At 37.7% G+C, this 14,386-nt stretch overlaps 2 protein-coding genes across 3 annotated transcripts in view; one reads left to right on the top strand and one right to left on the bottom strand.

Moving 5' to 3' along the window:
- The window catches only part of nlgn2b (neuroligin 2b), a 73,109-nt gene extending 67,585 nt beyond the window's left edge, over positions 1-5,524 (top strand). For both annotated transcript variants that reach the window (XM_042008852.1, XM_042008851.1), the window contains exon 9: positions 874-5,524. In XM_042008852.1, coding sequence (XP_041864786.1) covers positions 874-1,804 — 931 coding nt within the window. In that variant the 3' untranslated portion in view covers positions 1,805-5,524. The remainder of the gene's footprint in view (positions 1-873) is intronic.
- Positions 5,525-8,537: 3,013 nt separating this feature from the next.
- Positions 8,538-10,145, bottom strand: LOC121654477 (endonuclease domain-containing 1 protein). Its single transcript, XM_042008639.1, has 2 exons — positions 9,789-10,145; positions 8,538-9,422 (listed from the first exon to the last, which is right to left on the bottom strand). Exons 1-2 carry the CDS (start codon positions 10,074-10,076, stop codon positions 8,814-8,816), a joined length of 897 nt encoding a protein of 298 aa, XP_041864573.1. The 5' UTR covers positions 10,077-10,145; the 3' UTR covers positions 8,538-8,813.
- Between the last annotated feature and the right edge of the window lie 4,241 nt (positions 10,146-14,386).

Raw genomic sequence — 14,386 nt, 5'->3', positions numbered from 1 at the left:
GACCTGAGGTCAAGAGGTTTAGTTATATTCACATCAAATGTACTCCTGCACAGCACTGTCAAGGCTAGATTACAGTCTGATTGCACCTATTAGCATTTGTGCAACAGGAGCAAAAAAAGGGAACTATAGCCTATTTCTGTTTCTTTGAACCAATCAATTGTCGTGCAGGACTCCATACTTTTTCCAGTAATTTTTAATAGCTCTGGTACATTTAAAAGCAGCACATGCATATTTATTGCCATCTTAGCTACTGTGCTGACAAATACCTTTATCATAAACAGGTAAAGTGCTGTTTATGTGAGAGGAAAAGTCATCAAAGAGAGTAAGCAGGTAAAAGAAATCAACCGAATGAATTAAAACAGGGTTTTATTTAACAGACACTACATAAATTAATCCCTCAATTTTAATCCCTTCTTTTAAAATAATACAGCACATTGTTATGCAGATTAATATGATTGATTCCTCCCTTCAGCATGTTGCTTTCAGGCACACTGCAGTTCCATCTCTGGATCTGTTCCTGCAATATATAGTTGAAAGGGAATGTTTGTAGATGGAACCAGTTTAATCCAGTGAATGTTATACATATTCTTTTCAGATTTGTACAACCATATAAAAGATACAAGTATCCTGGACATTGTAATAGAAAAACTTTTATTTTTCTTATTTTTATCCAAAAGATGAAGTCCTTATAAGACTCAAAAAACAGCTTTTTTTAAAATTTTTGTAAGGCAAAAGTCAAGCAGCTACCTAATTTTCATCAAAACTAGACAAGCAACACTTGTCTAACTGCTGAGAAAAGCCAATAAATAAACAATGTTTACTTTCAACATATAAAAAAAACTTTGATTTGATTTTGTTCTTTCTTTTTTTCAGGGACCCTAACTTACCTGTACCTCAGGACACCACTTTCATCCACACCAAACCTAATCGTTTTGAAGAAGTTATCTGGACCAAATTCAGCTCCAAAGACAAGCAGTACTTGCATATTGGCCTAAAGCCTCGTGTCAGAGATAACTACCGTGCCAACAAGGTGGCCTTTTGGCTAGAGCTTGTGCCGCATCTCCACAGCCTACATGAAGAAATCATCAGCTCCATCACCACTCGACTGCCGCCTGGAGGCACCAGCCGGCGGAAGGTCCCTCATCCTGGCACCCGCTCAACAAGACACCCAGTAATCTCCACCTATCCACCAGACCCTGAGCCCGATGGTTCGGAGAGACCTCGCTATTCTCCGTTCCCCGATGAGACTCGGGACTACTCCACTGAGCTGAGTGTGACAGTAGCTGTTGGTGCTTCGCTTCTTTTCCTGAACGTGCTGGCCTTTGCTGCGCTTTACTACAAACGGGATAAGCGCCATGAACTCATGCAGAGACGACACCGCCGGCTGTCCCCGCAACGCGGCACAACAATGGGCATGGGTGTTGGCATGGGAGTCGTAGGGGCCCCACCGCACAATGACCTGGCGCTGAGTCAGGAGGAGGAGTTGATGTCACTGCAGATGAAGCAGCAGAGGGTGGAGCTGGAGCACGGGACACCCCTTCCTTCCCGCGGCGTTCACGGCGACCTGGAACCTCTGCGGCCTCCAGTGTGTCCGCCCGACTACACTCTGGCCCTGCGGCGGGCACCGGAGGATGTGCCACTGATGACAGCTAATACCATTACCATGATCCCAAGCACCATCAGCAGCATGCAGCCCCTCCACCCCTTTAATACTTATCCCCCTGTCCCAGCCCCCTCTACTACACCTGTTCCCAGCCACAGCAACAATGCCCTGCCACACCAACACTCTACCACCCGTGTATAGGACCAGGCACAAGCTCTGCTATCCCTCTCTGGGTTCACAGAGATACACCATACAAACTGCTCCATTCAAACTCCACTCTCACCACCCTTTATTCTTCTTTATCTTTTTGTCTCCTTTCTCATTAAGCCCTTAAATAAAGCTGCAGTTTGTAAGATTGGGAGCAGTGAAATACCTCTAAAACTGGAATGATAGCTCAATGGGGACTTGATTGAAAAGCTAATATGTCATCCTCGGCACATCCTGCTTTTCCCTGTTACCGCTCTATGAGTATTTGGTGCTAACGAAAGTCACCAAACATGCAGCTTTAAGCTTGTAGCTCCCTCAAAAAGGTGTCATAATCTGTCAGACATCTAATGTGTAGCTTGGTTTTTTGGCGCATGCGGTTTTTTGTGTCAGTGTAAAACTATGTTTAACAAAGACTACAAATATACATTTCCATTCATTTACTGAAAAGATGATACAGTAGCAAGCAGCTTTGTATGAGGCAGCATATGTCCCAACAAGCTGTCATAAAGCACTGATTTGTTGAAACTTACAAATTGCAGCTTTAAAGCCCCAATCTGGAAGTTAAATTTAGCACCCTGTGTTGAGCAGTGTCTCAACAGCTGTCTCTGCATTGTGACTTTGAAGATTATTGTTTTGTATGAAATTGTATTGACAGGTCTGGGAATACTATTTGACAGCCATCTTTAACTAGATCCAGTATTAAAACTGATTCATTTACTCTATTTGGAACCTGTTCTCTCTTATGATAACTTCAGTAACATATTTTTTTCTTTCTTGCACTTTTTTTTTTTTTTTAATCTGTGCATTTTCTGCTGATGTATTTATAAAATTTCCAGATTGGGGCTTCGAATTTTGGGCAGTATAGGAAATGTGTGAATCCCATTCATTGTGTAGGATGCAATCTTAAATCCAGGCTGCCCGTTACAACCCGCTGCATCTGCATCTCACAGGCTCTAATCATGTCCATCACTGTATTTGTTTCTCGCTCATTATCTCTCTGTCTGCATCCTCCACCTCAGCTCATTTAACTGCTTCTCTCATTCTGCTGCCTCACACTCTTTTCTCACTCTGCATCTGCCCTCTGTAGCTCTTTTTATTAAACCATTGACATAATCCATTTTCCTCTTTCTCGCAATCACTTCTAGACTCTTTTTTCCTTTTGGAGTCTTTTATACAAAAACACAAATGTAAATGATGTATTAATAATAAATTGTAAGGATATGAATGAAAAAAAAAAGATATTCTGATATCTCGTTTTTACCAGCATTCTTGGTGCCAAGTACTGTGATAAAGTTCCTCTTTCGCTGGCGTCCAGTGGACTGCCTGCAGAGGTCCATCCTAACTGTATCTTACAAAAGGAGTTACCATCAGAAAAAGTGCCAACCCCTTCATCTTTCTTTTGACCACACGCATTTTAATTTTTTTTATTACACTTAGTGTTGCACTGTAGCTGGTCTCTTCTTCAAAAGGAAATCAGATTCAAAATACTCTCATTTAAAAAAATATATATATATAAAGTTTTATTAACTGCTTTGCTGTGTGGGATAGTTGCATGATTTTTTTCTTTTTTTTCTCAAAGTGTGTGGACAGTTGTCATTTTAATGATTTGCCTTGTTCTTCATTGTTTTCTTTTTATTTTAAAAGTCATTCTCTTTATTGTTTTGTTTTTTGTTTTGTTTTGTTTTTATATATCAACTGCACTTTGTGGTACTTCAGAAAGTATTAAAGTATTAAGAGATGAATATTGTGTAAAACTATGATTATAACAAAGAGAGTAAATATTTCCTCTTTATTTTTTTCATTTCCTAACACTGAGGCTGTGCCGCAAACTACAAGAGACTATGAAAGCCTTTTTAAATCCCCCCCTCTTTTTGCTTCTTGCTGTCTTTTTCTTTCACTTTTGCAACTGTCACGTTTGCACAGTCACTGTCTCTCAAACTTACCTGAAGACAGCACTTTTTAAGTTACAAAAAATAAGCGAGAGAGAGAAAGGACTTCATGAATAATCAAAATACGGTTTTTGTCTGACTGACATGAACCACGTGCTTCAAGTGTTTGGGAACTGCCTGACGGTTATCTTTTTGTCCGCTCTTTTGTTGTCTCATGATGCTCGCTTATGTACGGCGAGAGAAAGGAAAAGATATATTTATGGTCAAAATATGAGAGAGCCTTGTATGCCCATGTCACAGCTTTGGCACAGTTGTACACAGAGACGGGTCATACTCTGGACAATAATGAAAAAGAAAAAAAAAGAAGTGTGACATTAAAACAACACTGAACGAGCAGTGATTCAGTGGTGATGAGAAATGTGACCTGTCAATGCACAAAGGATGCATTCTAAAAACCTGATTTAATGGACATTACTCACACACCATATGCCATGAGTTGCTGGCGAGCAGGATTAATTCCTCCTGCTTGTAACGTCCTGCATCCTGTACGCTCAGGATAACGACACTCTGGAGTCAGACTGCCATCTCTTTCGCTGGACTGGAGTGAGCTGCGAGGACAAAACCAACACAGAAAACAAACTGTACATTTTTTAAGTGTAAGAGAACAAACTGGAATTTGTAAATATTATGTTTGTTGTTTGGTTTGAGTGACTGGCCGGAACTTTTCTTTGTGACAACAGGTGCAAGTTTAGATGAAATACATGATTTTGGCATTCATGCGTATAGTCAGTTTGATTTTCCTTTATTTTCTGGACCTTAAAAATCTAATCCCAAAAAGGTTATGGGCACATAATAACATTCATTACATGAATGGATTTTTAAAAAGATAAAATATAAATCACAGCATGGTTGAGGTGAACATAAACACAAAAAGACAAGGAATGCTTCTGGCTCAGGGTAGCCCAGATATTGTGATGAACATACTCTTATTGCATATATCGTTATCTAAAAATATACTGTGCTCACTTGGCACTATATCCCATCAATCATAAAGGAGGCTTTTGAGAGAAATGAGTTCTTAAATTGGTGAAAAAGCCAAAGAACGGCTGCAAAGAACAGATGAAGAATGGTGAAATGGGAGGAATATGAAAAACAAGCAAGAGAAAATGCTACAAATGTTTGCAAAGGATCCACAAATCAATTCATTTTACTTGTAATACTGTTGAACTTAGATGTTATTGTCTCACATTGTCTTGAGAATCATCATTCAGTGGACCCTGTGACTGGGAGGTAGTAGAATCCTTTGTACTGTTTTGGTCTTATTTCAGGCTCCAATCATGGTGTTGGTTTTGCTACTTTTTTTTTTTTTGTCTATAAATTTATCAGATTATTGACCTAGTTGTTTGATATGTTTCAATTGCCCTTCTTAAAAATAGTATTATAAGATATCTTTTTTCTCTCTCTTTTGGAAACAAGGATTTGGACAAGCCAACAGAAAATGGAAGCACACTCACCCAGTTTACATGTTTACACTACAGTTTTGATGTTGGCTTATGGTAATGGGAGGGAAGCATTACACTGATCAAAATATTTTCTTCTAATAAGATTTAATGCAGGAATGTTGACATGAAGGCTTGCACCTGTTTGTCTGTTTCATTTATTCAAATTCAGTAATCCGCTTCAGGCGCAAGATAATGTAAGAGAGCATAATGACCAGAAGGGGTTGAAAGAGTTAAAGTTAATATTTCTATTTCAAATAGAGGCTATTACACACTGTATGTTGTGTATCTGAACTGGAAAACATTAAAAGATATTCTTAAACAAATGTTTTGCAATAATTTATGACACTGTCAAAGATGTTCTGTTAAAGCTGTACATCATTTTTTGTCCACTGGGCAAAGGTCAGAAGGATGTTGTTATAATAACATAAACAAACCACAAAGCTAATCCTAATTTACATGTGCACTGCAGCTGACGATTTAGCAAGCAATTGCTAATTGACACAACCAGGAGAAACAGAGTAATATTCACTTAATTTAAAGTTTTATTTTTATTTACAAATGTTTAACGGAATTTATTTCTGTGTTCTGGTCTTGTGTTAGTCAACCTTTGAAAGAATACCCAAGCCTTTAACTGTGAGATTCAAGCTAGCTTAGTTACTAGCATCCTTATACTAACAGTTATTTTATCAGAAATTTAGATCAACTGTTGCTTGGAAAAGAGTTAACAGGAAAAGTGATCCTGATGTAAAATGTAAAATTTATAAAGAGCAAAAAAAGTTGTCACCATTTACTTAAATATGTTAAATTTGCTGGGTTTCATAAGCAAAGAGTAGGGTTGCACTTTAAAGACAATAATGCTTATACATGACCATAAACTGCAGTCTATGTATACCATAAGTACTGGACTTAAAAAGTTTTAGCGCAGAAGCAAAAATCTAGCCTCAACTGACTGAACCAGAATAGCCAAGTTTGCATATTATGAGTCTAATAGAATATTTTAAGCTTTTATAGAATGACACAGAAAATCAGTAGTGTTAGAACAATAAAGTTAGACAGAGATCACAATTTGTTCAAAAATGACTCATGCAACTATACCATGAGGCTAACTATATGTAAATCTGCTGTTAAGAAAGGTCATCCTTCAACTGGGTGGTTAATGGTTTGATTATGAGTTCCTTCACGTGTCTAAGTGCCTTTGCTGAACACCAAACTGTCCCTAGTGTTTTTTGCCGTAAATGTAATGAGAGTTTATTTGAATTGACATTTTAACCAAACTCCTGCTCAGATTTTACCTGCTTCATGTGTTTTTATTGTAGATGCTGCAGCTCCACTTAAAACAAAAACTATAAGATACAAACTCACAGCATTGTGGATAAGCAAAGAAATCAGAAACCTCAAACCAAATTGCAGGAGAACAGAGAGAAAATAGAGTAAATCAAAATTAACTATTCATTTAGAAATTTTTAAGGAACTCAAAATTTATAATATAGCAGTTAAACGGGCCTGAACACTCCATCTTGTCAATCTTATTTCAGACAATAAAGACCATCCCAAATTCCTTTTTATAAACAATACATCTTTTAATAAACACAGATCAAGTCCTCCATAGCGACATCAGATTTGCAAACATTGTTTTGTGTGCATTTTATTACGTAAAGCACTTTGTGCTACCTGTGTATGAAAAGTGCTTTATAAATTAAATTTGATTTGATTTGAATAACTGTGATATCTGTGATGACAAATCTGGTGGGTAACTCTACCCTAAACATCACTCACAATAGTTCTTACACACTTGATTTAACTGCTGTGTGGTTTGAGCATTAGGTACAAGATTATTGAGTCCCTGTAGACGGCTTATTTGTTGTTTTTGTAATATGAATAAGTAGTACTGGTTTTCTGTCATTTTCAAATCCTTGTGTAAAAAAAGACAATATGCAACATAAATGAATTTCTGTACAGGTAATCCTGCTGGTAATAAAGCAAAATATTCCAGTCCATTTAGATGCTATTAAGTCCAGACACACACAGTGAGCTTTAATTGTTATTCCATTTATTCCATTCATTGACTTTCATTTTAAAGCCTAAAATAACTTAGCATCACCAGTTTTATGAGGAGGAACATCCTCTGATCTTTTTTTATTCGGCTGTTGAACAAAATAAATTATTATTACACCAAATATGCTGAAGCACACTGGTACATTTTTTTCCATTCATTCAAGTCCCAGTGTGGAAATAATTTTATACCACCTTCACCGCAGATGAACTAGTGCCTTAGCCACTGGTGAGCAAATTTGCTGGTAAGTATTTATATTTACCTTGTCAATATATCATTTTTTGGCATAACTATTCATACAACTGCGTGCTTGCGTTGCAATAGCTTCATATCTGAAACACCTAAGCCTTCCTTTAGGTTTACAATAACAAACTGTTAGATCTAAAAGGATGTACCATGACTCAATCACAACTGATTAGATGGTAAATGGTCTGTATTTCTAAAGTGCTTTACTGTGTATTTCTAAAGTGCTTTACTGTACCTGGAATGATACACAGTGTGTTGTCATTGAACTTCTTTTTTTTTCTTCTTCTTCTTCTTCTTCTTCTTCTTTCACACTTAACCCAGTTATTGCAATGAATTCTCATTTGGATTCCAATTTAAGTTGAACTACAAACATTACTTGCCTCTTACACTAGATGGCAGTGTGAAAGTAACCTGCACTGAAAGAGAAGGCATGGAAAATTACTACTTCTAAAGTAAAAGAGTCTTCCATTTAAGACAATCTCAAAGCTCATAAGACTTCTCCAAGATTAAAACGTGAGAAAGATATTTTACCATCAGAAAATGTCATTTCATTAGATAGCCAAAGATAGTGTGTTATTTTTTTTTTTTTCTTTCTTTAATGATCAGATTTAAATGATACTGTACATTAAAAAGGGTTCTGGTTTCTATTAAAAGCTTAGAGAACTTTTTAGTAGATTTATGTGGCTGTCTGTGGATTTTTTTTATTACACCCAAAAGACTTTTATTACTTTTAGATTAACTAAATGACTGAAGACACTAAAACCCATTATGCAGTCATAAAAGTCAAATCCAATTTTACTAGCCAAATATTCAAACTCACATATGCTGCAAAATATAATGAAGGGAAGTCATTTCTGATCTCACCACAGCTTCACACCAACATTTTACAAGTATTTGTATGAAATGGCCTCGGGCGCCTCAGATTTATCAAACAGGATAAGTCTGTCCTTTTTATCTATTCTATTTTGTTGCCACAGGAAAAAAAAATACCTGTAAAAGTGTGTGAGTTTAAGGAACACAGACAATACTAAGGTGAGTAAATTTGGATATTTTATTAAGTAAGTTTAACTCTTCTGGCCTCCAAACAACATTATTACAATCCCTCGCTCAACAAAGTTGGTGCCCTGCAAATTGCGTCAATACTTGGAGAAACATGCATTTGTTACATCAAAAGGCAAAAACAATTCTTTTAGCATTATCATATTTTTTTTTACTAAGTAGAGAACTATGAAAAAAATGCTTCATATATTTTTTAATCGGGTTTAGCAAAACAGCCTAAATATGCCCCCTGCCAACCAAAAACAAAAGAGCTCTCAGATAGTGTGTTGTAGGTAAAGAGGAAGAGGTGAGGGAGAAATGCAGTTGTCATAAAAGATCTGGAGGTTCTGATCAACATCTAAGTTATTTTTCAAAAAGATTTCGAGCTCTTGCACTGGCATCTCGTGAACGCTGTTGCCCTCTTTGGCGTTCTTGGCTAAGGCAGCGTGGGATGGGAAGCGGATGCGCACGTCATGGGGCGCGTTACGGTCATAGTCAGTGCAGCAATAAGCGGACCACACATCCTCAGGAATTGCCACGCGGTCCTGGTTGTTGCGACGGATCATGTTACCCCTAGTGGTCACTCCAGTGACTATGTAGGCCGTGCCACGGCAGAAGTTGTTGAGGCGCACCCGGATTCGCTCCTCGTACTCGCGCCAAGGCCCGATGTTGAACTCGCGTATCTCCGGGACCACGTTAGTCAGGGTGTAAGTGGCAGCCCGGTCATGTGGCGTGGACTGGTGCTGGTCTGGGTTCAGGTGACCTCTTTCATAAAGAACCACGTCAGAGTAGTCATCTAACACTGCCTGGCTGTCCTCAAACTTCATATGGAGGTAGCCAGTGGGGAAGGGCAACATGTTTCCATTTCCATCAAGCTCTGCCAGCTGGGAAGACATGGAAAAGAATTCATTCATAGTAATCTTTGTAAAGGTTGAGACCCAGTGATGGTAATCATAGCTTAAATATGGGCAACTGGACTTCTTTTTCTTGGTTCTTGAAACATTTGAAAGGTGAAATGTCTTTAAGAAAAAAACAAACACAAGTCCAGTTGCCTTAAAGCTCAAACCCTGACAAGTGAAAAATAAAAAACATTTGTTTTGTTTGAAGCTTTCTGGCTGCATCCTTTTTTCCTCTTATTCCTACAGGACACCTGTTACCAGTGTCAGCTTCTTTTCAATTCTTTTTGAAACCCCTGTGAAAACTACCACTGCTGAAAATCAAAGAAATAATGAATGAAAAAAGCCTCTTACCTGTGGTTCATACATCCAAGGGTAGTCCACACGCCTGTCTCCCTCCGTTTTCTTGAAAGTGTAAGCTGAGTAAACTGGGATCCGTTTTTGAGGATCGTACAGGGTGACATATCGAGGTTTGTCTGCGTATCGCTGGCATATCTTCTTCAGTCTGGTTCCGATGATCCCTCGTGGTGGAGTCCCCATATACAGGGAGTCCTTACATCTCTCAACATGATTAAAATCTTGAACAACAGTTGCCAGTGTAAAATAATGAACTGTAAAAGCAAAAACTAAAAGAGTCAACATCTTCACAGTGGCAATGTGTCCTCAAAGTCTCGTACTGTGTCTCGTGGAAAACTATGACAGGAGTGACAGTTAGGATGTCAATGTCATGCAGCTGATATGCAAAACTTGAAGAGTTCAGCCAGTAGTCAGGCCTCCTACGTGTGGACATGAATAAGTTTTTGCAGCATGTATCTAACTACGCTACATTTATAAATACTTAACATGTATTATAAGAAACTTACTGACTCATTGGGGCCAAGTTAGTTGCATCTTATTAGCTGCTTAGCTGGTACTGGCACAGGTTTTCCTTATGAGTTCTTAATCGAACCTCTGAGACGGAGACTGCTTTAATGCTGAAGGTTCAATCATATTTATTGGTTTTTCTATAAGTTGCTACACTGATATTAGTGTTACTCTTGCAGAAGTCTGAATTCTGCTGAGTGATTTGAAACATTTCACATTATAAAAGGACATTCAAAAATGTGCTGCGTGTGTAATTGTAAAATGCAAAACCGTCTAATCTGTCTCAGTGTTGAACAAAAGGCCCACAGTGACCGAGCTGCTAAAAGATATTCTACACAATGCTGTGAATGAATGATGGATAAGCAAATAGGTAAAAGAGAGATAAAACACATGAGTTGAAGATATATTATCCCTAACTGTCCTTTCATGGCTCTTGCTGTTAGAATATAGGAATACAATAAGAGAGTACAAATAAGAGTTAATCTCAGATTATAAAAATAAATATGCAGTTGGGAATGATTAGAGATAATAAGCTTTTCTGAGTATTTGTGCAAGTTAGTTTAATTCAGAGTGGGAGATCTGATTGAGTGATGGGATTATTTGTGCAACAATCAAGAAATAAAGAATTGCATAAACCCTAAAGGACTTTCAAGGATTTTAAAGATATTCATGACCACGAAGAAACAAATCATGTCAGTTGAAGCTGAAGTAACTTTATTTGCTATCAAGTACAGTTTAGCCGAAATGAGTTCTCGACCTGTACGGCAGCTCACTGCATACAGAGCAATTAATCCATTTAAAATGTCTTCCTTTTTTCTAGAATGTTTAGTCCTCAGTCTGTCAATGCAACTATATAAATTACATTTTTTCTCTTTCCTTGATCATCTAGTAATATTTGATGCCCTGAGCTAAGCACAGTGCTCTCTCCAGCACTCTGTTAAAGTCATTGTCATTATTTTGCAACATGAATGATGCCCGGTGGTTTTTTTTTTTTTTTATTGGCCCCGTCATGAATGCTTTATTTGAGCCATCAAACCACTAAATCAGGGAGGTTATTCCACACTTTCTCTAAAGTTCATGAAAATTTCAGAAATGACAATCAGGTCATAAACAAAGTGTCTGAAAACAAGGGAGCAGAACAGTTTAAGCATTTAGATGAAAGTACAGTTGATAAATGATCTGAAATGCAAAGGACATAACAAGAGCTTCGATATCAATAAGTGGAGTGTCTGATGCTGTTCTATACTGCCCTCTATTAAAGTCAGCCTTATGCAAATGTAAAATGTCAGATTAGCCCCAGCTACAATCCCTCACTGCCCTAATAAGTCAATTTGAGTGACTGAGTGTTGTTGGGAGCAGCTTGCCTCTTCTGATCTAATCTTGAGTTATGACAATCATAACTTATGTAGCCGGGGCTGATGATGCAGTTATGTGAACAGACATTTTTCAGCTGTCAGCATTTTTACCAATTATAATTATAAATTCAGACTAAGTATAGACCCAGCTCAACTGTCCGCTGCTTAACTTTAGTGGAGGGGGAGGAGGGGGTTGTTCTGCTCCCTTTGAACTTAATGTTTTTTGTCAGTTCGTTATTAGAAAATTCAGCAAGTGATCTTGACTGTCCATGTTGAAGGTTTAAGTTTACTTCATACAGTCATTATAACTGTGAATGATGGAGATGAAAGAAGATATTGTAATTTAAATGATAGTAGATCATGTGAAGTTGTTTTAAAACAGCTTTGAGCCATAAGTGCATAAACATTTGCCTGAGTACAGGTTTGCCTGTTAGTAAATGTCAAGTAAATGTATGCAAGTTAGAGTATTTTTCATACAAGGTCCTGGAGCACAAAGGGTGGTCTCGAGGCCTAACATATTACTGCATTTTGAATTTGCAAAGGTAAATGGCAAATATTAGTGAGGAAACACTGATAAAACTTCGTTCAAAGCAAGTTTTCCTCAAAGTTACATTTAAGTGTTTGTGCAGCAGAGATTAAAGCCATGTGATTAATGATTATCCCAAGAAAACAATTGTTGATCATAAAAAAATATTGTTTGGTTGGCCATTTCAGCTAAATAAAAAGAAAAAAAACACTTTTTGAAGGTTTCATTTCAGTGTGCCAGCAACTGCCTCCCCCCCCATCCAATTTTCTAGACCCACCCTTGAATGTCCAATCCAAACGTAGATAAGATCCTTTGACAGCTTCATTGTGGTCAAAGCTGCTTTTAAAAAGTAGTCATTTTTGGATTACTTGAAGTTAACGCCATGGTAAGCAATGAGTCAAGTTGAGAGATCTTATGACAAATCAAAGCAATTAACATATTTGTCAAGAATATTCTGTTACAGTGTATTGCATAACAACACAATGTACATCCTAAACATAATGCATTAAAACATGTAAGCTAACTAACACTTTAATAGTAATACACATAAGTAAATAAATAAATAACAACTGAAATTTGGTGACTATGCAACTTCACTTTATCCACTTAAAAAATTATAATAAAAAATCCAAAATGTCGCTTGCAGTACCACATATTGTACACATGGGAGTAGTGTAAACCCTTTTATGTCTTGTTCCGGCTTTATGGTACAGACTGTATTAAATCAAATGAATGGCTTGTTACCTGCATAGCTGAATGACATGTGGGGGAGGGAATTGAGCCCTTTGATTCAGACATATTGGAGAAGGGTTGCATTTAAAAATTCCAGGATAGTGGATCTCGAGGACTGGACTTGGGCATCCCTGGTTTAAGTATTTCACCCTGTGAGGCATGTGTGCAACTGGATAAGAAATGACAACTTTAATGAAAACTTTAGTGTCAGGCAGTTATCAGGCCGTGTTGAACATTCAGATTTGAGTTATAGGTTTTGTAATGTCTACAACAGTTTAACTCTAACTCCATTTTGTTTAGTCAAATCCATTAAGGTCGTTCAAATTTTCTAAATAAATTCTTTTGAATAATTTGAATCATGTTTTTTTTCATGTAGCAAGTTTTTCCAATAAGCTTACTGCAACATGAAATTAATGTTAAATTCTATATATTTTACTCAAATTCATTCTGATGTAATGTAGATAATTCTATTACTGTTTCAGCAGATCCCAAGCAGAGTATTTTAGATTGTTGCCATCAACTTAAAAACTGAAGGGTGGCTGCTATGACTCCTCTGAGCCACCAGGGGACGCAATTTAGCTGATATTCTGACCTGAGAAACTGTGCCTAGTTAGTTCTGCACCAAAGCCTGCTGATTGGCCCAAATACCCACATGGTTTTGAGCGCTGACCAATAGAATTTGGGCTGATGAGGGGCTGTTGCTAAGGCACTTCACAGGTTAAAAAGAAAGAAAAAAAAAGAGAGAGAAATCTGCCTCAACCACTTCTCTCTTCCACACGTCTGACTCCTCATCAGCCCTCCTTCGGTCTCTGCCTCTCTCTGAGTTCCCAGGCCGAAAAACTCAGGCTGCTTTTCATTGGCCGATGAAGAGTGAAATGAGCAGAGTAGTGAGCGCTGTTTTTACATTGTGTTAGAGACTAGACCCTCCCTCATGAACCAGGAGCTGTAGCCCCTCCTCCGCTGGTTATCCCGTCACTTGACATTTGAGCTCAGCTAAGATACTGGCAGCCCCTCTGTCACCATTTTACTCCGCCTCCTTTTTTATGAATAGAAAGGGCTTTATGGCAAAAAACACTCTGTAGATTGTCCCCTTGGGTGGATTTTTTAAAATTATTTTTTTATTATAATATGAAAAAGAAATTCCAAAAACAAACAAAAAAAAAAACATCTAATTTTGGTTTAGTGTATGCTGCCAAAGATCATCATATAATAAGTAATGGCCACATGTAGTGATGCTTTAGCTTCAGCTCCCAAAGATTATTTCACAGCTGTGGAGAGATTTAAAATATCTCTTCTACTGTACTGGCTGTGCTCCAGCTCACCACACACACATACACACACACACATAAAGGAGGAGAAATAAAGACCCCCTCTTTATTTCTCTGTCTGCTGTTTTCCCCTCCTCCTTCTGCCTCTTGTTCGCTGCAAAATGTGATAGATAAGCCATTCTTGCTTCTCATTGGCTCATGCCTCGG

This window comes from Melanotaenia boesemani, chromosome 15, assembly GCF_017639745.1.
Source record: "Melanotaenia boesemani isolate fMelBoe1 chromosome 15, fMelBoe1.pri, whole genome shotgun sequence".
Lineage (NCBI taxonomy): Eukaryota > Metazoa > Chordata > Actinopteri > Atheriniformes > Melanotaeniidae > Melanotaenia > Melanotaenia boesemani.
The sequence above is the reverse complement of the archived record's forward strand: the minus strand, read 5'-3'. Positions and strand labels throughout refer to the sequence as shown.

What these genes read in the sequence shown, in the direction of transcription:
- LOC121654477 (XM_042008639.1), bottom strand. Translation starts at nt 10,076, where the DNA reads ATGTTGACTCTTTTAGTTTTTGCTTTTACAGTTCATTATTTTACACTG. An exon ending in CTTGGATGTATGAACCACAG is followed by an intron (nt 9,423 to 9,788) that starts GTAAGAGGCTTT and finishes ATGTCTTCCCAG; the next exon opens with CTGGCAGAGCTTGATGGAAA.